The following is a 26,211-nucleotide window of genomic DNA, read 5'->3' on the forward strand; positions in this document are numbered from 1 at the left end:
AATGGTTTGAAAAATGCCATAAATTCCTGCATCTTTTATCAGACATTCAAGGTGTACTCTTTGCATTCTGTCAGAAACTTGAAGTCACTATTCTGAACTGGAACGATCTGCGTCAGTGGGTGAGGGCATTACTCTCATGTGTCAAAGGGAATAAGGAATTGAGCTGAAAGATACTATCAATATACTATCTCCCAAACCTCACCTATGGCCATGAATGGGGTAGGAAATTATATGATTTTGCTACTTTGAAAACCAAATTGTGATAATAAATAGTCACGGTGGTAGCAAACAAACTAACTGAAACTGAAAGTATAACTGGGATTATTACTTTAACTAAACTCTTTTTTCCCCCACTGTACCTTGAAACGAGTACAAGCTGCATTTGCATCTCAAAGTATGATTCAGTGTTTGCCGTTTTCTAGTTGCTCTACCGAATACAAGAGTTGTGGTAAAATATCCATTTGGACGATTAGCAAAGTTACTTTAAAGTTGTACTTCTCTTTGTGAGGCTCTGAATGCATGTAGTGAGAGACTAACATTAAATAAAAATAAAGGTGTTTAGTTTGTGAATACATTTTATAGTTCATCTATAGTCATGATGTATAGATTATGACTGGAAAAGCGAGATCTGGCATACAGTGAGATGGAATGAGTTTCCTATGCGAGGCGGCCAGACTCCACTTTAAATATAAGGTCAGGATGTCTGCTACCTGGGGAATGGTTGGGACAGAGTCATTGCTGAGGTGGTTCATCAGATCAGGACAATTCGCAGGTTTCCAAAACCCCTCCTACTGCATAGAAACTGTTACAGACTCAAAACTGTCTTTATATCCGATCCAGCCTGAGAACACCTTGACCCAACTCTGAATTGATGGATGAATAGATCTGAGATGGCACTGCATCAAGACTACTGAGTGAAAAAGAACCAAACCAGGTTTTTATCCTCGAGAAGAAAGAAAGCAGAAATAAGTGGTCACTGTTGATTTATGCTTCATTTTAATTAATCTTCTCCCTAAAGTTGCAGGGTCAACCAATAAGGCTCAAACAACTGAACTTAGATCTGTCATCAGATGACAGAGATAAAATAAAAGAGAATAAAAAAGTTGCAACTAAATGAAATGAAATAAACTATCACATTTTAAAAGTTCATATGGCAAATGAAATTAAGAAACACCACAAAATTCTTGACCTTCAACTGTAGAGATTACTTTTATTTTACCTCTTTGAGATTAACTAGTGGTTTTCTCCCTCAAATGTGACGTGGAACAACAGGTTAGTTACTTCTTCTGAAAGCACCATAAAATAACATTAAAGGATGTGTATTATGGTTCTGATGGCAAATACGGAGTGAATTCAAATGGAAAAAGGAACATTTTTCACATGTTTTGGTTGTAGTTATGGCACATAAGCACTTCCTCACAAAACATTTGGTTTCTTCTTTTTGCCTTTGTGATGAGGTGATTCCAGTAAGTTTAATACAATTAACACAAACTTTGATACTAATGTTTTCCATATGTTTGAAAAACATTGAATTGGAGCTTTAAATGTTTTTTTTTTGTTTGTTTGTTTTTTTTCCAGAAGTGAAAAGTAACCTTCACAAGGTCCAACAAAAAGTCAAAGAAACGTTCTGGAAATAAAAAGGCAACAATCTGTAGACGTTCACAGCTGTCCCAGTCATTCCCACGTTGACAGACTGAAAATCATCCGACGTGACGTTGATGTCGAGTCCGGGGAGAAATGTAAACTCTTGGTGCAAGGATGAACAAATAGGATGTGACCAAAAAACAGCAGTAAACATAATCTGTCGGTCTGTAGAAGTCAGGTGGAAAACTGAGATGTGACGGATTTTTTGAGGTATTCTGTTGAGTAGCAGGAATGGAGCACGCAAGCAGGGAACCACACAGATTCAAGATAAAACACCAAACATCAAGTCAGCAGCGGCTCATGTCCCACACCTCGGTGGAATTTGAAGATGGGATTGATGACTCTCTCTTTTTCCAACACTTTGATGGTGTTTCAGCTGCCTGTCCGCCATTCAGGTTAAGACAATTTTCTGTTTTCATTCGGTCAGTCGTAACCTGACGAGCAACGACTTACAACTACATTATTTTTGATAATGTGATACCTCATATGATAGTTTAAAATAATTAAAATTAAACTAGTTTTCACCTTATCACATGAGAATCGTACATTTTTTTTCCAATGTTGCGGTGTGATAAAAGTAAAAAGCACGGTTATGTTTCAGTACGAAAAGTTATGCATCAAACATGCTTCGTCGGACATATCGGCCAGAATGTTTCAGTGTCTCTACCCGAAGATGACAACGATGTCCCCATTTCAGATTTTCCTCAGTGCAGAAACACCAGCAAAGCAGAGAGCCAGCGGGTCATTATAGATCCTTTGACCCACAGCAGAAGTTCATACACTGAGAGTTTCCACAGACTCAAAGACTCAGCCAGCGTAATCTGCAGACGCAGTCTCCTGGACTGAGTCTTGCTCCTCTTGTGCCTGTTAGAGCAACAGAGGAAGAGGAGGTGAAGAGTCACATTTCAGGGTTTACTTACATCTAACTAAAGGAATCAGATGGGGAAGCAGCGAATGGAAAAAAAAAAAAAAGGCAATCCTTACTGCTTGCACAGACTTACACACTCAGGTTCATATTAACAACTCCAGGATGGATGGACATAATGAGTCTTTCTACAGTGAAATTCCCAATGTGTAAAACAACTAGGACATTTCTCGATCTTTACATGAATATTTACCACTTAGAAGTAGCACAAACAACTCTGACTGGTCTGATTATCTGGTCTTGGTTTGCAACCAGAAGAACTAAGTACCATGCATTTACCACAGGTCTACCACAAGCTTCTTTGTTTGATAACTTTGTATGTCAAAGTTATCAAATTTTTTTCTGGTTCAAAACAACAGAATCAAGGAACTCACCTGGCAACAGCACGTACGCAACAGCGGGACATGTTGATGAAGGAGGACGACGAGGCTCTTGTTTGTAACGTGGTCTCGATGCCCCTCAGCAGGTCGTTGGTCTTCAGCAGTAACAGCATCTGTCGGGGCACTCGGTTCAGCAGGTCGCTGATCTGAGGCAGGTAGAGAGCGGCGTTGGTCCGAATTTCTACGTCCTGCAGAAAGACGAAGAACACGGATCACCTCTAGGTGAGCCTATTGGTAAAAACCAACAGCTGTGCACCGAAACGTGGACTGACCCCATATCTCCAAAACTGGAGATATGGGCTATTTTTTTTCACACTTTAGTTCTAAAAGTAGCATTTGTTGGTCCATTTATTAACAGACAATAAATGGACTGAACACTCCTTCATCTGAGTGTTCAGTGAGATGAAGGAAACAAGGTTTTCACACGACTGCAACTACAGACTTCCACAAAAATCCAACCTGGAGGATAAGGGCGTGGAAACAAGAACAAAAGAGCAGAGGACGTATAAAAGATGCAGGAAGAAAGAAAGCAACGTTTACCTCTATGGAAACCATTTGTTCTCTTTGATGTTGCTGCTTGAGCACCACTGTCTTCCTCTACTCCACTTCAAAGGTTCTGCCTGCTGCACATCAGCCGGCCTAAATTACACTATTAGTCATGGAGGAGAGTGGACTGCAGGCTTACAATCCTTTAGACACTCAGCAGTCTTTAGGCAGAGAGGAAAACCAGGACATGAGCAATCTGCACGAGGACGTGACGTTTCAACAAGAAGCTCAACTGCTGTGAAATTAGGAGCTGATTGAACAGACAATTCTAATTCTAAGCACAAAGAACTGAGTTTATTTGATGTGTTTTATTAACCTGTGTCTGCACACACTTAAACTGCAATGAGGAGACGCAGCTCAGTTATTTTCTACAGCTAATCGCTGAAGATGAAGAAAACATTTACACCAGTAAGTTTCTGTGTGAACATCCTGTTATTTAGGTGTAACTTGGCATAAAAGAAGCATAAAACAAAAATACGTTTTTCAGCCGTGTTCAATGTGTTTGAAAGAAACAAAACAAAAACTGATAGTTCTGACCTTTAGGTGTGCTTCAACACTTATTTTTTTCCTCTTTGTGAAGTATTTCCTGAATGTCTGACATGGTAATAAATAATGTCTTTTAGAGACGGAGTTGGTCTGTGAATTATAGTCACCAACTCTCAAATCTTCTCACTACAGTTTACAAATTTCAATACTGTAATTAATTTTTTTTTTTTTTTAAATGATTCAATTTGTTTTTCAAGTAGACTGAAAAACAACCATTTGGAATGAATGAATGAATGAATGAATGAATGAATGAATGAATGAATGAATGAGTTAGCAGAACAGAAGAAGAGCATTTGAACAGAATAACATTAGCAGTGAAGCTCTGGGTTTGCTGTGATCTGAAACACCAATGGTTTCTTGAATGGCGGAAACATCCACCCATGGCGTTTTCATGGTGTTGGAAGACATGGTTCCCATCTTCAGCAGCCATTGGGTGCAAGGCGGGGAACACCTCGGGCAGATCGCCAGTCCAACAGACACTAAAGACAAACTGTTTCCACTGAATCTTCCATGTTTTCTTTATTTTCTTTATTTTTTTAAAGATTTACAGATTATAAATTTTAAATATTTCTAGATTTCTAAACTAAACAAAATCAGGCAACTACATTTAGAAAATCTTTGATTTTGTCTCGTCTTATGAGAAATTGTTCACATCATGTACGCCGACGGAACAATCACAACAAGCGGAGTTGAGTAAATTCTCCTATCGATACCAATCCAAACAATAATTCTTGAGTGCGCACTACATTATGAAATCACTGGAATTACCAGGACTTTTTTTAAAATGAAAAACAGACAAAAAATAGTGTTATTTTCAGAACAGTTCCACACAGAATTCTTAATCTAAACTTTTAAAAGAGACAAACTTCGTCAGATCAATTGCCACCTCCGCTTACTTTTATTCACTGTATTTTCCTTTCTTGCAGCAAATACACTTCAGGGTCCAGATCTGTGTAAGCATAAGTGTAACATCATGATTGTCAGAGCTGTCGGACTAGATAAAGAGAGATTTGAGACGCACAGAGGGAGACGGACAGCCAGTCAACAATATGACATGGATAAACCCTGCGTCTGTCTCTGATGCCCACAGGAAGTGCTGAGAAGTGACAACCTCCGTGCAGCAAACATGCACAGTTGTTCCATAATATCCTGCACACATATAACAGAGCATGAGCGGCTTGGCAGAGTAATGTTAAACAGGATGTGTTATCATCATGACATTAAGCATGTTTCCTCACAGAATTATGTCACTCGTTACCTTTAGAGTTAAAAAAAAAGGAAACTGCCTCTGTGAACACAGAACGCCTCGCTCATTTCCCCTAAAACTTGCCCAGTTTATTTGTCCAAACGACTTAAGTTAAATTCTACGCAACACAAGCGGTCAAACCAAAGTAAAAACCACATAACACGTTGCACCTGGCAGTGTCACTCTGCTTCACAGGAACAGGGCCATATTTAGATGGAAGGTTGGGTGTTTAAACAGGGTTTTAAAAAATATAAACCACCCAACAGAACAAGGTGAGTAAATACTGAAAAAAAATAAACTGTGATGTGTAACAATAACTAGAGACAACATCATGAGTGATTTATGCTCTGCGGTCGACTTGATCCAAATATCTGTGACACATAAATGAAAATAATCCGTTCTGTACAGAATCAGAGGCAAATCCGATAAGGTTTTAGGTTTCTTTTCGAGATGGTTTTCACATTTTAAGCTGGATTTGCTGCACAACATTTTTTATAGCTATAGAAAGGATGAACTGTTTCTAGAAAATACACTTGCATTCAGATCAGCTTGATTTATAATCAGGATTAGATAAAGAAATGGTAAGTGAATTATATATTAACTTCACACTGTTATAGTGTAGAAACAAATGGACAAATGTGTTCTCGTGTGGGTTTATCATTCCAACCTTTTGGTCTGGTTATCTAAACTCCCTTTTATTCTGGCTCAAAATATGCAAAATACATGCGTTGAGCTGAAGGACCATTATATACATACATACAAAAAAAAAGAAATCCTTAAATATTGTAAATAACTGGCATCTATATGAGATGCCAGTATTTCAGATGCCGTATCTTCACAGTCCTCTTGCTAGTGACTATTGATCTTTTTCAAACTATCTGGACTCTGTGGTTGCAGGTTTCTTTAAAGTATTCAGTTTTAACAATGAATCCCTCTCCGACTCGTTTTCCTTGAAGCACTGTGACCCATCCCCTTTACTGTCTCAACCGTCACCTCTTCATTTCCTCTACTTACATGACAATCTAAACCCAGAATTACCAAGCTGAAGACATCGACATTCAACACAAACCGGGGCCTCGCCCCCCCTCCAGCCGAAATAACAGGGTCTTCAGGAGTGCTCCGCTAAATCCTGCCTTGGGAATAACAATTAGTAGCAATTATCGGAGGCTGGGAGGCCGGCCTCACAGCTGCCAGCAGGACACAGAGAAGGTGACGGCGCTCTCATTTGCATCTGAATGCTTCAATAAGGACATATTGTATTGCGAGTGGCGCAATAATGGGCTGTGCAAAAGGCAAAGGAAATTCATTTGGGAAAGGGAGGGGATCAGGCTGGTGATTTTTCTTTTTCTACAGCATATTCAGAGTCAGAAGGCAGACAGTAGGATATAATACTCAAGACATGCGGGCAGAAATAGATGATCAGGACTGTGTTACTTGCTTTTATTAAAGCGTTCTTTTTTTAATAACTAGGAATGTAAAATGCAGCTAATGCAGTAAAAGGGGTGCTGTAAGACAAATGAATTCACATTCTGGTGTCTAGAATGATGTAATACACAACGATTCCATTTCTCATCGTCTCAGGTCACAATAAAGACTCACCAGATCCTCAACTAAAATAAAAAGTTCACAGCGCCTGCAAACAACTGGTTAATTTAAATAGAAGCTTTAGTTTATTTCCTTGATTAGGCCAAAAAAAAAAGCCTGTTATCATATCCAAGATGCATCACTAATCTCTTAAATCATTTCCAATAAATACACAAACAGAGGGCGCCTGTCCAACCCATCTTCCTGTTTTGTTGACTGGAAGAATGCTTATGAATATGTACTTTACTATGCTTTGTGAAGACACCTTGAATGTTGGAAGTTTGACTGAGTGCGACTAGACAGAGAGAGCAGAATGTATGTATATATGGAAGTCATGCAGATATTTGCTATGTCTTGATAACTTGAATGAAAACAAATCCAAAAGTCAGTTATTTACGTGAAGGAGTAAACCTGCTCATGCAAAATGTATTAGGATTTTTTATTTTTGTATTTTTTGATAAACTCAGAGGGGAAAAAAAATCTACATAAAAAAACAATTTGTAACTCGGAGAAAAAGCCTTTTTTTCTGTCACAAATTGCAAAGCGGTTTATGGTGACTCAGCCTCGTCACAAACATCATAATCCTATCAGCACAATAACAATAAACTCCAGTCAGACTAATATTCACACACAGTTCAGCCTCTGCGCCACAAAACTCCACCATTTCTCAAGATGAAAAATACTTTAAATTAAGAGCCATGTCGCTTTAAATGTAATTTAAAAAAGCATATGCATGAATTAGTGCATGAATTAGAAAATAGAAAAATGTGACCAAAGTATTGACACTGAACTGCTCCACACGCCCAGAAACAGCAGCACAATAAAAGACGCAGCAGAATATGCTTGGCTCGTTTCAACCGTTTTGTTTTGGCTGCGTTTGGTAGAGACACATTCATTAAGGAGGTAAAATATTCCTGCCTGTGAAAGAAAAGGCAGCAAAAAGCCACAGCTCTAAAAGCACTCAACACTCCCTGCGTGCACGTGATTGCATTAACACTAATGGAATGCATCATCGGCTGTTAGGAACAGAGCGTCAAAATGATCCATGAACAAGAGAGGTTTGGGAGAGAAAAAAAAAACAAAAAAAAACGGTATAAATGGAAGAGGAAAGGACAGTAAAAATTGAAGGGAACCAAAAACGAGACAATGCAAGTGAGTGGATGTGAACAGGGCAACGACTTCACATTTAAAATCTAGAATAAATATGGTGTCAGAGTAACACCACAGAGTAAAAAGCAGCAGGTGAGCCGCATGTTACAGACTGGCAAGAGACAAAAGGGATGGAGATGCAGGCACAACAGATAATATGTGGAAAAACAAATAAAAGTTCCTGCACATCAAAAACAGTAAATCAACTGGTACAATGTGGATATTACAGAACTAAAATGGTTCAGAAAAATAAAAACAGAATTTAAGGTAAAAATAAATACTATTAGAAATCATTCTTCTACACATACTTTCCATTTACTTTATGATTTTTTTTTTCTTATCCTCGAGAACGTTTATTATTGAAAGCATGAAGGCCGACACTTGACAATTATATTTGTATTTTAGGTGTGTAAAAAGAAGCATAAATAGGATTTTAAACAATGATGTCCAGACTAAGAATCTGGCAAATACTAGCAAGACATAAAAAAATGACTTTTTTTAGATTTTGCTTTTGTGTTACAGATGCCTAAAAGTGGGATGGTGTGAGGTTCAAATCCCATCCCCTCCCAGTGACCATCTTGAAGTTTACATACTTTACAGGTATACAAAAAAATAACTGAGCATTACTTCAAAAAGGTAAAATCCCTTGTTTGCTCATGCAAAATTGTGATTCCTGTCCTAATGAACAAGTCTATGAAAAGTTTAAATAATTATTTTTGCTTTTATGCCTCACCCATGCTACATATCTGGTTAATAAGCACAAAGATTTCCTTTTTCCCCTCAGAGTTATTTATGTTATGGCCCCACCATGTGTGAGGGGGTGGCACACTGTAGCAGACCGTTGTGCCGCACTTCTGCCAGCTTCAACGCATTGCATAAGAGAGGTATAAATAACCTCTCTTGAGGACAGATGGTGTTGTAGAACACCTGAGGGTTTGATGAGACCTGGTCCAGAATGGAGTCTGAAACTCATCGTAAGAAAAAAAAAAACAAAAAAAAAAAACTTTGTGACAATTAAATCACTCTGAATCCACAAGGTTTCAGCACCAAATCCCCCTGTTAGATGGTTAAACCACCCCTAAATGACTGTGTGTGGAAATAAGCTGCCAACAGGGAGGAGCTGTGATTATGGAAGCTCAAACTGTACAACTGCAGGTAGCGGAGGATCAGAACAATGAGTGAAATGTATCCCAACCTTCCTGCTGGAGCTTTACGGGCTAAAATATTCATTTTTACACTCCTCTCTTCATCCATGTTGATGTTAAACTAGCTCAGTGTGCATATTCCTGTTGTTCTGGGCGATTTTCTTCTGCTCAGTCTTTTGAACAAATGTAATTTGGATCTCCAACTGTTTAAACCACTGTTTGTAATATATAGAAGATAATCCACCAGCTGTAGTCCATTATTATCCAGAAGTTAATAGACTGTGACCATTTCTAGTAAAAAAAAAACAACAAAAAAAAAAAACAACAACAAAAAAAAAACTATAGGACCTTCAGAAGCACTTCAAAAATATTGAGGTGAATGTGGGTATGTATTTGAGACCAAGTATAATTTCAGCCCCATGTGGGTCAGAAAAATATAAATAAAATCCAATTAAAATAAGTGTAAGCTAATAAAAAAAAAAGTCACTTCAGATGTATAGCTTGTGCATTTTTCACCATGGAAAAACAATGTTCAAACAAATCACAAAACCTGCCAAACTAATATGACATTTATTCCTATGAATTTGAAATATATTACTTGTTATGTCAACCAGATTTGGCCACAATCTTCCTAATGATGCAGAAACCAAAGACGGCTTTTCCACGCCTCGCTTTTTACAGAAATTCCTGCCAGCTTTCTCAACTCACATTGGTGCTGTCTCGGTACTGTCTACTTTTTTGTTGGCTTCTGTGTGTGTGTGTGCACAACCATAAAAACAGCAAAATAATCCTATTAACAATAATCACTTTACTACTATTAAAACACATGCAAGCAAAGCTGCACCGTTTAAAAACAAGAACTTTGCAGGTGGAAAAAAGGAACATTTAAATATAAATATTCTATCTAAACCTCAAAATTGGTTTGGTTGATTTTTCTCCATTATCATTGAAAATGCTATGCCAATTTTTGTATCATACAAGGTATATTTGTATGATATTTAAACTTCCTTGGTGACCTGAAATTAATAAAAAACTAAGGGGGCAAATATTTTACTTGACACTACATGTATCTGTATGAGTGAACAGCAGGATGCCATACCTCTGCTTGTGTCACAGGAACAGAACTGATTCCAGCAGTGACGGCATTCCAGGAGCGAGCAGTAAGCACACAAGCAAAGAGGGGGTAGAGATCTCCAGCTCCCAGTCTGCGGCTGTAACGCTCCACTCCGGACAAATCGCCTTTAATGAGAGACATCCACAGTCGACAGTAGTCCATCCTGAAATCTGGCTGCAAAACCTGAAACAGGACGTTAGTACAAAGCTGTGTTAATGTTTTTGTTATTTATTTCTGTTTAACAAATCAAGGTCAACCTGAAATAAGAGATGCTTTCAGTCTTTAAGATGCAAGCACATGGCAGGTTATCCTTCTCATATGAAATCACAACAAGCTGTGGAGTCATGTCGCATTTCTTGACTCTCTGCCACAAGCATTCCTTCATCTGCAGCGTTGGTCTGGTCTGGTCTGTCCTGGTGCAGATCAGAAAGGTCAAACTCTGGATTTACTGGTACATCCATAGTCCTGCCTAACCAGTGGTCATGAAAAATGGATCAGGATTACACATATAGCACCTGTACACAAGTGTCTAAAATGAGTTAGCTTGGTTTGGTGGTTGGGATCTGCCTTAGGTATAAAGTGTAAAAGTCCATCACCCATTAGGAAAACAATGCAGGGAGACTTCTTCTTATTAGGAGTGTTTCTGAGATGGCTAATGCTACCCATGAAACTTCATCACTTCCCTTTGGATGTTTTTGAGTGAAATCCCACCAGAAGGAGATCATAGAAAAATGGGAGAACACAGTGGGACTTTTTGGAGTTATTGACAAAATGTGTTTTATGACACGTGTATGTCTACTGATCCACCAGAAGGAGCTAAAGAGGGATGTCTGGGTTTCCTTCCTGGACCTAGTAAGGCCCTCATTTAAAAATGAATTGTGGAAATTGATTTCCACAATTCATTTTGAATCTGTGACAGTACGATTCTTGAAAAGGAATTGATTGCTGACCAATCACATGGACAGTCAGACAAATGGATGTGTAAAGGTGTCACATAATTCAGGTAAATATTTTGTCGGGATCTTTACTTATAGACAATTATTGATACTGTCTGCTGATTGGGAAAAGCTTGAGGTTGATGTCTCACACTGAAAACCAGGTGAGATTTTTCTTATCTTTAATCTGTCTGGTGAAATCCAAGTAATTCCCAACCAGAAAAACCCTAACCCCTAACTGAAGAAAACAGGCCCTGTGTACAATTCTGGGCTGTTTCCTGTAATTTTCTGATTATTTATGCAACATGATAAAATAAATAATGTTTGTTTATGCAGAAAGATCCGGCTAAATTTTTAACAAATTCAAGTCTCTCAATCTATACCAGCAAAAAGACATACATCAAGCTTTATCCTACTGATTATGACAGTGAAAATGCCATGTTTCTTTTTTCTTCTGCGTGCGTGCATGTTTGCTTGTGTGTTTGTGTGAGAACACTGGATTAATATTCTATTCCAAAATGACATCTAAAATCACAAGTCATTAGGAATAAATTGGACCCATTATGGTCCAAGGCAAGCAAGTGCGTTCATGTGTGTGCGTGTCTGGTTTGTATAAGAGTGTGTGTGTGTGGCACATTTTGTTCCAGATGATGTAGTTGCATATGTATGATTAAAGTCTCCCATGAATATGGCAACAAGCAGCAAACAAAGTCATGTCAGAGCTCTGTACATCAGCCTGTGGGTGTTTGTAGGCGCAACTGTGTGTATGTGTGTGAGGGTGTGTGTGTGTGTGTGTGTGTGTGTGTCGACACGAGCGTGCGTGCGCCCCTGTGTGATTAGGCTGCAGTGCATTCAAACCCAGCACACGGCACTCTGCTAAGAACAACATCAAATGAGTTGTTTATCAAAAAGCTTTTATCCTGCTGTACTCTAATAAAAGTGTGTCTGTCTCTGAGAGTGTGCGTCATCCCTGTGTTTGCGTGTTTGCTGCTCCACCAATTTAGCCAAAGCCTCGGTCGGCAGCATGAAAAATGGGTTGCAATATTACAGCAAACGGCGTTTTGTTTGTGTGCAGGCAGCCTGCAGATTTCCTACCTGATACAGGCCGTGATCGAGCAGAACGATCTCCGTCTTTTGGCTCCGGGGACACTTGCGAACCAAAACATTCCCTGGGTGGGGATCGCAGTGGACGAAGCCGTGGACGAAGATCATTTCGCTGTACATTTTACCCAGGTTTTCTGAGATCTGATGGAAACATGAACGAGGAATGTGAAAAATTAAGAAGAAAAAAAACAACAACAAAAGATTGCCTCTATTTGATCAAATCGAACAGGAAACTTCAGTAGAAATTCCATTTGGTTCTTCATAAATCATATGACCTAATAATGCAATCCATCCAAGAAGCGTCAGTGAAGTATTCTCTTTATTACCCATTACGTATATGTTCTTTATAACCTCTGTTTAATGGATGGTACATGTTTTCTTTGGATTTTGGATTTTCCTACACAAAATGCTCCTGTCCTTCAACCATTAAGGTATTCATCAACAAGTTGTCAAACAGCATATTCAGTCATTCATTTATTTATCATATCAAATATCCATCCACTAGGAATTGATTCATCTATCCAGACATCCATTATGCATTCATCAGTCCAACAGTTCATATCAATGCATTGGTGGATGCATCCAAGTAATCAGGTATTTTTCCACTGAGGCATCTGCCAGTGTTAATTATTTATCATCCATCCATTCATTTATTTATCCACCCATCCTTCTTTCCATGTACACATTCTGTACACTTGCAGAAACCAGGTTCTCTCTGTAGTTGCACAGGGGTAAATGAACCTCAGATAAGGGTCTAAAGTACCCACATAAGATCAAGACAGAAAAAGTCACGAGTCTTCTCCAAATAAAAAAAAAAATAAAACAAATGAAAACTGCTTCAGCAAACACCATTGTTTCCTTCAAAATACTTTATAGGAAATAGTTGTGCCATTGTTACACAACTAGGAGAAAACTTTTAAAATCAAGCAGACTTGTAAACTTGACAAGTTAAATTTTTAATCGGTTAAGTCTATAAACCCTTTATTACCTATGAAGCCAAATTAGTCAGTAAGACTGCAACCGTAGTTTTTCTGGCCCAAAGCTGCTGCTTTTTTATTTTAAAAAAGAAAAAGAAAAAAATGACCAGTTCTGGGTTTTGCTTCAAGCACGTGTTTGATGGTGTCTAAAGTTACAAAATTCTGACTTTTAACCATTATCCACAGAATCAGGACCTCATTGACGTTGATGCAATGTTTCTTCATGTATTCTCTGTCGTTGACTTGTCCTCCTTCTAAAAACTCCATTGTCAGGATTCTCTTTGTGGACAAATCCCAATAAATCATGGGAACCTAAAAAAAAAAAAGCAAAACATGGGAAATGAGATGTGATGATACACTTCTTTGACACCAGAAAAGTCAGACATAGCTTTCAATAATGCATCGTTTCCAGCGATGTCCATGAAAAACTTTCCAGACGGTGGAAAACCATATTCTACATAAATGGAAATTGTTTGACTGATTATGGGTGTAATCACACCAGGAATGTCCTGTAATATTGAATTCACACCATGGTTTGCTCGAGTGTGTTCACACCTGCACAAAACGTCTGGACCAAAGGAGGAAACAAACTCCGGTATGTTTAAAGCAAACCAACAGTGATGTGTGTGAATACATCCTAAGAAGACAGTATAGGATTGACTTGCCTACAATTTAGAAAAATGTAGAAACTTTTCTAGATCATAAATGGGATGATGACAGCCTTGTTATTTTAGAAACCTTAAGACATGTTTGCAGGAGGAATCCTCCAAGAAACTCTTCATAGCTTAATATGATCCATATCAGAGCCCCTCAGTGCGAGCAGAAGGTCTGGGAACATTACAATGTATAAAACCTCTCTCACTGAACAAACTGTTCTGGAATTTGATGCAACTTGAAAAAAAACTTGCTCAATAATTACAGATTCCTTTCAACAGTTATTCCAGTCTTATTTATAGACAGACGCACACAATTACGTTTCATTCTTCAAGGGTAATGTCTTTATCAAAGGCCAAGTCATACAATTGAAACCTGCAGAATAAGAATCACTAACTGGCCAAAAATAGACGTTTTAATATTTTGAATAATAACAACAAAAAATAAAAACACAAAAACCCAGCAGAGCATGAAGAACTTAATTCACATTCAGAAAGCTAATAAAAATTCTCAAACAAACATATTAAAAGAAAAAGGACACCAGGAAATTAAACGATAATGACATGAAGTCCAACTCTATCTAGTAATGAAAATATGATTCTTCAAATGCAGCTTTGCTTGAAGGTAGAGGAGCTGACGGGCAACACAAAGAAAGATCTCTGACACAAAGGAAGACTCTGACCTCTATTAACGACAGAAAGGAGCAACTTTAATTAGAGACAGACAGCAGTGGAATAAAAGAAGTGTGCTCCAGGTTTACTCAATTTCAGACTGTGAAACAAGCTATGGAGGTAAATAATATTAAAATGTGTGTACCTTGAGAAAAGGGAAGTGCGACAGCATTTTGGCCACCTTCTCAGCATTGTGACCCTCGTTTAGGAAGTCCAGCTCCAGTGGCATGTTCTTCTTGGCTTCCTCCACCAACCACATGAAGGTAAAGTCTGGAAAGAGCCAGTTCACTGCCTTTACCAGCACCTTCAAAGTAAAACAAAGACACAGAAACCTTTTACAGCAAAAATTTGGTTTTAGAAATGTTGACCATCTATGTAGACGACACAAAGTTTTACTTTAGTATACAGCCAAATCTTCGATTGCACTCTGAAAGTAAAGTCAAATCTATTCTAAGAGGAAGCTTGTCATAATCCCTGGGTTTTTATTAGTTGTATCCTGGAAAGCATCAGCACCACACAAAGCAAAGGGAGCATATCTGCTTCTTTCAAGCTGCATTGTTTAACAAAACACCAGCTTTGGTAGTTGTAGTTGTGTTTTTTTGTATCTTAGAATATAAACACTGAACTATTCTAATTTTCCTAAAAGGAGCTTTGAAAACATTACATTTTCAGTTAAATATTTTCACACAGGTTAGTTGATTTTACTATTATTTTTCAGAATAATACTGTGACATGGTTCCCGAGTGGCTGGGTTAGAATGTCGTGTCTTCAAGCGAAATTAAAATTACCCTTGTTGTATAACTTAAGGGTAAAAACTGAAGTATTTCAAACTGGGACATCACAAAAAAAGTCTGAGGATAATCAACCAGCAGGAAGAAACACACCTGGTATTGCTCTGTACATTTGCTCCAGTCTGAAGTTGGTGTGCTCACACAATACATAGTTTGGTCTTGTCCAGGTTCCCCATCTTCTTCCAACAGTCCATAAACTTGCATGCAACTCTAAATTGCATATGGGTGTGTTTCTCTCTCTGTGTGTGTGTGTGTGTGTGTGTGTGTGTGTGTGTGTGTGTGTGTGTGTGTGCGTGTGATGGATGACTATTTCACCCTTTGTGGTCCTGCATTGATATGGACTTGAGCCTCCATCGATTCCAGCCCTTTATAACATGAACCCAAACATGATGGAGCTGATACAGATAGAGGATGTATGGCTCTACGGTTCAAATAGTGACAAAACAGAAAACCCCACCAACTCAGACTCACCTCAATCACCATTATATCCTTGGAGCTTTGTCGTTGGACTTTGGGGTGCTGGACCTTGACAGCTACCGTCCTCCCATCGTGCAGGACAGCTTTGTGGACCTGTGCTAAGGAGGCGGCGCCCTGAGGATTCTTCTCGAATGAAACAAATAACTCAGACAGCTGCGGGAGAACAGACAGAGAGAGGGAGAAAATTGCAACTCATCGTCTGGTCATATGTCAGATGCAAAAAGCTACAAATGCAGGTAAAAATCAAATTTACATTGCTAATTTATGCACCTTAAATTTTTCTCCTTGGTGTATTTACAACTGGGTGACGGGCATAAAACAAGATTAACTACACGTGTCTTGTATATACCACGATAACAATGTGTCCCCATCCATCCCTTTGTTTTCTACTGATATAGTTAATGGTTACAAACAGGTGTATTTCATGTTGCAACACTTCTTTTGATAAAAAAAAACCATCAACCATATGAATATCCAGAGAGGGAACCATGAGTACACAGATCCAAGCCTGCAGCCTGATCTCCTCAGCCCACCAGCACGTCTCTATCACAGCATTCAGCCCCCAGTTTGTCCTCAGAGCATAGGTGGTCCCTCATTAGCTGCCACTGCTCTCCGTGGACTCCCAGAACACACACAGTAATTAGTGTGTGGGTTTGAAGGTTAAACAGACTTCCCGAGGGACCTTCAGTTATTAGAAACGACTTATTGTGTACTTGGGAATCTAAGAATCGCCCTGAGGCTGCCCTGCTTCACGGAGACAAATCTGTTCAGTTAACAAAGGAAAAAAGCAACATACAGCCTCGAGAAAATACTTTTCCCTCAGCGCTGCAGCAGCTCCTTACTGACAATGTTGTTATACACAACGACGTTAAGAGTGAAATGCATCCTGAAGACATATTTAGACAAACACTTGAACTTTGAAACAACATTTCAAATTCTAAGCAGATTATCTTCTCCTAGGTTTGAACTGGAGGAACTGTGAATCCTCATGTTTTTTTGTTTTTTCAGAATTGGCTTGCAGGACTATCATTAGCTTCAACCGTTGACAGAATCAGTGAAGTCACAAAAAAAACGTATAAAATGCATTGTTAGTTATTTTAAGAAGAGTCAAAGCTGAACATGTCAAAGCAAATGTTATGTCAAAGCAAATCACTAATGCATTGTTTTCTCAAACTCAAACAATTTCTTACATAATTGTGATATCTATGTTAACAAAAATAACTGACTATTTCCCTCATACCTGAGTATGTAGGAAAAAAGAAAATAATTAGTACCTTTTTTTTTTTTTTTTAAACACCAGGAATAGTTATAACTCCAGAAGCCATCAAACGGACCGTCATGCGGCAAAGAAGGTTATTCATTCAGGTCTCATTCCTCTCCATCTCCTCCAGGAACCTGTGTTGTATTCTTAGAACAACCATCTATTTTATTGTCCCCATCTCAAACCGGTCCGTAAGTGTGGAAACACTCCCCTGCTGTTTGCGCAACGTGAAAAGAGGCTAATTTGAACATGATGTTGGCCCATCAGGTGCAGAGAGAACATGAGCCCTGCAGAAGATGCCACCAGATATTAAATTATACATCCAGCATGAGCTGCTGTGCGGCCTCAGCTGAGCTATTCATTATGCAAATATGCTAAATGGAATGAAATTGTCTGCACCCACCAGTGTCTACACAGGACGACAACAACAATCCAGTGGGATCTGACATGCCAAAAGTACTTTCATGGGTTAAGGACACGTGTAATTTCTCAGATGAGCCCATCAATTTAAGCAGCAGCCTGAGCTCAGAAATCCCAACAAGATCCAAAAAGGAACTCGGATCAACGTGACCTAAGAGAGGAGGGAATAATATGAATGTTTGGAGCTCTCTGCCATGCGGTCACTGCTCATGTTCAATTCGGCTGTGGAGTTAATAAACATGGTAATGCATGCGATTGGGCCCTGCTCCCACAGGGCAGACCCTCAGTGACATACGTTCCCTGAAATGAGTTATGGCACAAAATAAAATGGCCCCCGAGGCACCGCAGTTGGATGGAAACACATTGGTGTCTGTGTCACAGAGGAAAGGTGGCCAGTTTGGCTGCTGGCAGTGAGCCACAGCCCCAGCTGGCTGAAAATACATAAATCATTACAGAGCGGAGAGAAGAAAAAGAAAGAAGCAGGAAAAAGAGATTGCTTTGCAGAAGTTGGAAAACTAACGGTCCTTTCAAGGGGTCTTAATGTAAACCTCAAAGCCATATGAAAAAATATATACACACATCCCTTTCTTGGCCTGCACTGGATATATATATAAAACACAGCCAAATTATCTAATAAATGTAAAATTTTTCATATTAAACATTAAAGAAAGCTTCTAAAATGCAATGTTCAACATTTTTTTAAAAACATCTCTATTTCAGGCATTAGACAGCATGTTAAATGTTTAAGTCATGACAGGACAATAAAAAAGGGACAAATCAGGTTGTTTTGAAAAGTTATAGCAGAATACCTTTTATGTCTACAAAATGTTTAACCACACTTATTTCCCCATCACAACAAATAGTTATTATTGTTTCCACTTCCAAAGTGATCGACATCCATCCGTACTGAACCAGAGTTTATCCCCCTGGAGTCAGAAGCCTGGATGCTTTACTTTCCACCACATTTCATCAGTCACTGAACTCATCACGATGTTGGCGTCTTCCATCTGCAGCCTCCATCTTCTTGCTCCCACAGGGGGAAGAAAACCTGGCAATCCTCTTCAAAAGAGGACCCTTTGCTGTCTATTGCAGGTGCTTGTCATTAAAAAAAGCTTCTGGTGTCCCGATTAATAAAGATCACTTTTGTCCAAATATCATTTAATCTATCAGCTGTATGTGCTTAGTGCAGAACTTTTCTACTTAAACAATACTGTATTTCTCCTCTCCGTGCTTACTCTGCAAGGATTCATTGAGATTACCATACCTTTCTATAATTAGAAGTATCTGTTGGTAATATGTTTAGACTAAACATTTTCTCTCTCTATCCGCCCATACTAAAGCATGTAAAATAATCTGAGATCAATTCTGGGATTAGCTTTGCTTCTGTCTTGGATAGAATCACAGATAGAAGTTTAGTGGCCGGTTACACTTTCTTGAACAAAGTGACTGACATATCTACTAGCGCTGTAGTGATACAATAATCTCACGATATGATAAGATACACAATATTCTGCTCACAATATGATATATATTGCAATATTCAGCAAACGATACAATTCAATACACTTTTGCGATTTTCTGAAAGATTTTAGAGGGACAGAGTGATTTTGGTGACATTTTGTGACTGTTATAGAGTTGGACTGAATTAATTTAACTGAAAACTGATTAAAAGCACCAACTACACAATACCTGGCTCTGGTTGGACATGGACACAAACTTAAAGTCAACAGCTGGACAAAATGAATCAAAGTAGTGGTGAGAAAACATGTTTCTTTTAATTGAAACAGTACAAACTGTAGCTTACATGCATTTATAAAGTAAATAAAGAGCACCAAGTACCCTGCTCTGAATAGTTTGATACCTTTTTAAGCTTGACACTTAACATTTGAAGGAATCACTCTAAGACTGATGACTCTCCCGGCGAAGCAAGCAGTGAGTGAGCAAGGCGACAGTTGGATGCTACGATACTAGCGGATGAATATCAATTTATTTCTAGGAAAGAAAATATCGATATATATATCGCAAATATCGCAAAATTGATATTACACAGCCCTAATATCTACTGCTGTAATAAGTTGATTTTATTCTCGGTAATCCTTTTCACACATACCTGGCCCAGGGCTTCTGTGTATAGCTGTGTCTTTTTCCTGGACTATTATCCACTGCAATTAGCTTGTCTCCGTCCTCTTTTATTTACATCTGCACCTGGACTACAGATTCTCTATTTAGCTAGGCCAAATAGTCAACACAATTATTGCTATTATCAACTCTGTATATGCATTTTTTTAATTCCCAAAAAAGTATGACAGGTTCTGTAATCTTGATTTTTTTTTCCTGGATTTTATTACTTTCTAAATCCATAGTTCTTGTTCAGTGAGATTTCTTCTCCCCACTGTCACCCTGTGCTTATTCAAGGTAACAGTGGCAAAGATGGATTGTTGGGAAGTAACAGAGAGAACTGCTTGAACTTGCTTAGAATGGGCAATTAATCAGTTCAATCAGACTGCTCTGTATCGTTCTGAATTGAATTGGGCAGCATGTTACTAAATCTACATTTGAGTTTACATTTAGGCTGAATTGGAATGAACTGGATAGATCTGAATTACTGGGTGGTAGATGTGAACTGGATTGTTTTTCTATGAAATACTTTTAGATTTCATTTGTCCTGAATTGGCACCAACTCAACGCATTGAGTTTTACAACACAGCTCTGTGATACATCATGCTTTTTTGTTTAATGCTTTGATTTGTCGATCTCATTCAAATAACACCACATAAACAATTATAAACACTGATAGCAAAACAGGGTTTTCCAGCACGACCAGTGTGCCTCCACAATAATCCGCCCCCTCATGTTTTTTGTTTTTGTTTAAATTTTTTGGCTCATTTGGGATTTTATCAGCTTGGGAACGACATTCCACTTCCTGAAAGAGCCACGTCCACAGATGTCCCCACACCCACACTGCCCAACCTGAACAGCCATGTTGCCATCATGTTCTCCCGAGTCACGCCTTTAGTACCAGCTAAGTGTGACATTCGTCCTGGCCTCAGTTTGGTAAAACGACATATTGTGCAGAGCGGGCTTTTCAGCAGATTCGCTGCAGCCAGATCTGCACACAGTAGGAATGCATATGTCACCACAAATGGTGCTGGAAACAGCACGGCAGCTCTACGCTCCACTCGATCCTTCTACATGACAAAAAGGCCATGTTGTAGAAAAGAAGCATGCGCGGTGAAACGGAAATGATGCTGGAGCGGCGGCCGCTTCAGCTCCGGAGCCGCCTGGTACAGCTCATCAGCGTCGCTTCTTTCCCAGCCACTTCAGGAGGGAGGAGGGCTGATTCATACCATTCCCCCTGCTTTCCACATACAAGAGTTGTATCATTGCCTTTTCAGGGATAATGACGCCCCACGCAGAAAGCAGGAGAAATCAAACCCAATGAGCACCTTTTGTAAAACGCCTGAGAAAAATATGATGTATTGGTTGTACATTAGAGGACGACTCTGAATAACTGTACAGATATAAAATATAAGATGAAACTTATAATTTGTGCTCTCCCCCTCCCCCCTAAGGGCTTTACAAAAGTTCCTCTGAATGTTGGAGATGCAGCAGGTGCACTGCTGTAAACACGGTTTGAAAATCAAGTGGTACTAATAATTAGCCTGCAAGTTGGAGCTGCTTCCTACCCTGTAAAAAAATAAAAACCTCAAATAGTCTGTTTCTTAATTAACTGGATGCGAGTGCAGTCGCCATAGAAAACAACCGCATAAAAGTGAAACTATATAAAACTTACATGTATAAACCAGGCCATCAAGTTTAACAAAAATATGTTTTAAAATTTAATTTTTCACATTTAATCCTGTTCACTCAAAGTATTCGTTTTATGAAATTGCACTGCCCTGAAAAATCAAGCATGACGTTGTTTTGAGACTGGAAAAAAAAAGTTTCTTCGGGATATATTTTTCCAAATGACACAGATGATTTTGTAATCTAAAAAAAATAACTATATATGTTCTTACATATGTCAATGTAAAAATTCAAACCAGCTATGTGAAGCTGAAGTGACAGACTGCTGTATTGTAGGTGCACAACGGTATAAATCATAGATCCTTCCTCCCAGCAGCTGTCAGAGTCTGTAACTGCATCACTGCCTCCAACTTACTCAGTAAGTGTTTGCATACATGCTGGTATTTGTAGTTATTTTGCAGTTATATTCTCATTTTATATAACATTTCTTCTGGTATCTGCACATCTTGGCTGTTGCACAGTTTTTATCGTCACTTATTGCAATATTCTGTTGTTTTATGCTCAAATACATATTTTGCTTGGATGAAAGAATGCTATTTTTAATTACTGCACAGTATTTATGTTGTAACTTTGCCCTCATGTAATTCTGAATTCTGAACAATAAGGGGCATTTCTAATCTACTCTAACACCCTTCGATGGAAACAGTAGCCACTTTCAGCAGTGAAATGTGTTTTGCTTCATCTATTCCAAAACCCACTTGAATAGTTGTCCTCCTGAAACGCCCAGCAGTGTGAAAGTTCATACCATAAGTGATCCAACAACAACAAAAATATAAAGAATGAAGATATGATTAACATGTGCAGGCCGAGCTGTGTTGTTCTGACCTTTTTCCTGCAGAACCTATTCCTTCCAATCCAATGGAAAAGATTGAAATAACTGAGCGAAATATACATTTTACTAGATATATTTAGCAACAGAATAAATTTCAGTCCAAACTTGATGGTTTTATGCAACTTGACTGAGGCTGCTGATTTAATGCATCTAAACAATGGGAACAATAAGTCCACTTCTTTACCACACAGCAGAGGGGAGTGTGTGTTAGGAGAGGACCTGTGTATCTGAGTATAACAGAATAATTGCCTGGCCTCCTGCAGGCCCTAAAAGGCTGTCATAACAACCAGTTTGAGAGCAAACATCACACTCTGTGCCAACAGCTGTAACAGCTTTTTCAGCTTATAAAACCAAACAAGGACACAATGTCAGCCTGGTCCAGTTCTGGTTTATTTGCCCTCTCTTTTCCCACAATCCACAAAGTGCACACGTGCAGACAAGTGCACATTTAACATCAAATCAGAGCTCGTCACAAAGGAGCCTCACGTGCCAAAAAGTGCAGATGTAAGTGCATTAAGGGAAAATTGGGAGCTCAAAGACATACTTTCCTTTTACAGAGAATAAAGTGCTCTTTGTACTCTTTTGTTAAGGCAAATCTCACTTTGCTTCAACTGCTGTTATTTGTACTTGAACCTGTAGTTTCTACAATAAACTGTCAATCCAAGCTGCTTTCACAATGAGAAACTTCCCGTATTTTACAATAATATAACAAACTGGATGGGTATACAGCAATGCATACAGGCTCCTGAACGCCGCATAAAAATCCAAGATTTCCGTAAAATGTTCAACGTCTTCTCCACTTCAATTTACACCACTAGTATAGATGCAATGTTCATGAAAACACCTTTCTTTCTCTAACCTTTCAAATACAATGCTATTGAAAAAAAAAAAAAAAAAAAAAAAAAAAACACTGGGATGGCTGTAAAGTTTAACAAATATGTTGCATTTGCTCTGAAAAACTGTGACAAATTATTTTGCCAACGTTAAACATGTCTGACAACTCTGATCAAATGCTGCAGTAGTTGTGTCTCCCACAGAGCAGAGACTTTAGGTGACAGATAGGAGTTGAATCATTAAGGATTCAAATCTGTTTAATTAGTATAGCTTTCATCAAAAGGTCTGTATTTCAACCGGCTGCAGGACTTCACATCACGCCAGACTTTGCGCTGCATCCAAACTGAACCGACTGTGGTGCAGAGGTGGGAACAATCAATGTCAAACCACATGTACCTCCTTTCCAAGATCTTCTCTGATGACCTGCTGAATCTCCTCCATGGTGCTCTGAGGAGCTCTGCTGTGGAGCACCTTCAGGGTGGAGGTGTACTCTTCGGGCAGCAGATAGTCCAAAGCACCAAGGTGTTGGCCTACTTTGATGAAGGTGCCCCGGTTGGCGCAACACAAGTCTCGAAGGCGCTCTGCTGATCGTCGATGCACCTACAGGAGATGGAGTATCAGGATAAAATCTGATTATTGTGCAAAACACATGATAATATTTTCTAATCGGTCTGAAGAAGAAGCAAGCAGTTATGAAAGGCTCACGAATCAAGATCAAATGAAATCTGATAATCTGCAGCACGAAGGTTGAAAATGGTGTCTAAAACCTTTCTATTTCATTTTCCTCCACAAATAGGAAAATGATAATAGTTTCTTAATGTATCCAGCTTTGTGCTGGAGGGCATCATCACACTGAGACAGAAGAGGGACAAACACAGAGACTGTGTGCTGGTCTCGTTTCGTCTGTCCCATTTGAACCAGCTGGAAGTGATAATGCTTATAGAGAGTTTGTCTCCGGAGACCCGTGCAAATAAAAAGGCGTGAAATTAGCTCCCCTTAACCCTGGTAACCCCCACCCCACACACTCGCACACACAGCTGACTCCCACAGGAGCGTTTGACACCAGTGTCATCTGGCCGATGATGACAGCGCAATGACAGAAACAAGTCACCAGAGATTACCAGATGAGCCTTTTCCGCTCAGAAATGCATTTTGCTACAGCAGCGCCACCTTCTCACACTGGGGTGTATGGACCACTCCTTCAATACCGAAAATAGCGGCTGGAATAAATAATGTTTCTAAAAAGACACAAATGAGGTATTCAAAACTTCAACCAGTTAAAAAAACCACATAAAAAAAAAAAAAGAAAAATAAAGATTCCACAAATACATCTGAGGTGCATCTTTTGAAAGTAATTTTTATTTCAGGAGAAAAAAATATTCTGAATTTATGGTTGAAAAAGATTGCATGCTTGATTTGTTTTATATTTTATATTCTGAATAAAATCTCATTGTAAACTTTGGCAGTAAATGATTTAGTTTTGTTACTAAACAAACTTGAACGACTACCATATAATGTGATAATTAGAACAGAAAACTTCCTACAATGACTCTGAAGGATGGAACAATTTTCTCGTATATCTTCATTTCATGAAAAGTACATAATGCGTTTCAAACCCCGCTTAATCACTTAATCATCTTTCCATTACAACAATCTGGTAAGGCCCTCCATTGTTTACTGATCACTAACTAACTTGTATCTGTGCTCCTGCTTTTGCTTTGTAGATTATTATTATTGCCCATTACAATAATACACTACTGATTTCACATTCCATGTTAGAAACTTTCATTTTACTCCAGGTTTGTGTTAAATCAATATTTCATAAACTCTTATGTGATGTGTCTCCCATTTTGTTATGTCCTTCGAGTCAGGTCTCAAAAACTGTAAAAAATGCAAAATTGATCAAGGGAAAACAATAAACTGATTTTTTTAAGTGTTCAGAAGATTAAAAATAAACTGTCCCGCTATTGCCATCAACAAAAATGAATTAAACATGTATTTATACTTCATATTTTTAACAGGAAAAATGGCAAAACAACTAAACAAATAAAAATAATATTTATAATATTAAGTAAAGTAAAAAGTGCACTTAGTGGATTTGAGATTAAAAAAAAGAAAAAAATCCTATAGGCTTTGTTCTTCCTTTTAATCTGCATAAGGGCCTCTATCAGAAGGCCTTTCGACTCTGGAACCATATTGTGAGCAGAGATTTCAGTTAAATATTTACGCAACTCTGGAAAATGTTGCATTCAGATGAGATTAAATTAAACTGTATGAACCTTGCAGCTTGTTATCATGATTACTTGTTCACAGAAGATTATGTCATCATCGTGTCAGTCTGATCAACAGCCTTCAAGGAGCGAACTTTAAAAGCTTGTGACTGGAAACGCGTCCTGGAAGCTGATCAGACCCAAAGTGACGTCGACTCGTGGTTCGATCATCAGATTGATCGCTGCTCTTCCTCTTCTCTCCTCTCCTCCAGTAATCAGTCAGCTTTGTTGGATGAAGGCGGGCGCTCGGCTTGAGGATGACATCACCATGGCGATGCAGCTCCCTGAAAGCCAGAGGGGGAACGCTGCTCGGGGATAGGCTGGCACCCGCCGCCGCCCACCACCTCAACACATGCGCAATCGAATAAAACGGACTATTAGCGATTGAGACACAAGGGTTAATTTGAGAGAGACACGGGTTGGTGCAGAATGCCTCACAGTGTTTCCACACTCATTCTCCGCACTCAGATGGTGATTTGAAGGAAAGAAGCAGCTGCAGGAGTCTGATGCTGGGATGGATACGAGGCCGAGGGAAGAGAGAGAATGAAAAACAAAGAAAACTGTACCTTTAACAGCGTCAGATACTTTAATCAAAGCATCATTTTGATTATTAGCAATAAACAAAAAATCTCTAAAGCAGGACGTCTGCAACTGCTTGATTAATTGGTATCCAGGGGATTTAGCTCTACAGCTGCCAAGGAAAAATAGTTTTAACTCTTCTCCTGATTCATCTGCAGATTTATAAAAAGTGATAGTTTAAAGAAGACTGGATCTTGTTTTTTTTTGTCTGTCTGTTTATTCTGTTTCTGTTCAAACATGGGGACCTCGAGGCCAGCTCCCTGTGGAGCCTGACGGTGGATGGTCTTCAGCTGCCATTAAGCACAGATGGCAAATTGTTT

At 38.8% G+C, this 26,211-nt stretch overlaps 1 protein-coding gene across 3 annotated transcripts in view; it reads right to left on the bottom strand.

Moving 5' to 3' along the window:
- Window positions 1–973: 973 nt before the first annotated feature.
- Window positions 974–26,211, bottom strand: part of adck1 (aarF domain containing kinase 1) — a 41,195-nt gene continuing 15,957 nt past the window's right edge. For all 3 annotated transcript variants that reach the window (XM_008400151.1, XM_008400150.1, XM_008400149.1), the window contains 8 exons: window positions 23,439–23,642; window positions 15,883–16,041; window positions 14,766–14,924; window positions 13,491–13,607; window positions 12,310–12,459; window positions 10,265–10,462; window positions 2,944–3,137; window positions 974–2,508 (listed from right to left, as the gene is read on the bottom strand). In XM_008400151.1, coding sequence (XP_008398373.1) covers window positions 2,349–2,508; window positions 2,944–3,137; window positions 10,265–10,462; window positions 12,310–12,459; window positions 13,491–13,607; window positions 14,766–14,924; window positions 15,883–16,041; window positions 23,439–23,642 — 1,341 coding nt within the window. In that variant the 3' untranslated portion in view covers window positions 974–2,348. The remainder of the gene's footprint in view (window positions 2,509–2,943; window positions 3,138–10,264; window positions 10,463–12,309; window positions 12,460–13,490; window positions 13,608–14,765; window positions 14,925–15,882; window positions 16,042–23,438; window positions 23,643–26,211) is intronic.

The sequence above is a fragment of the Poecilia reticulata genome, linkage group LG22 (assembly GCF_000633615.1).
Source record: "Poecilia reticulata strain Guanapo linkage group LG22, Guppy_female_1.0+MT, whole genome shotgun sequence".
Classification (NCBI taxonomy): Eukaryota; Metazoa; Chordata; class Actinopteri; order Cyprinodontiformes; family Poeciliidae; genus Poecilia; species Poecilia reticulata.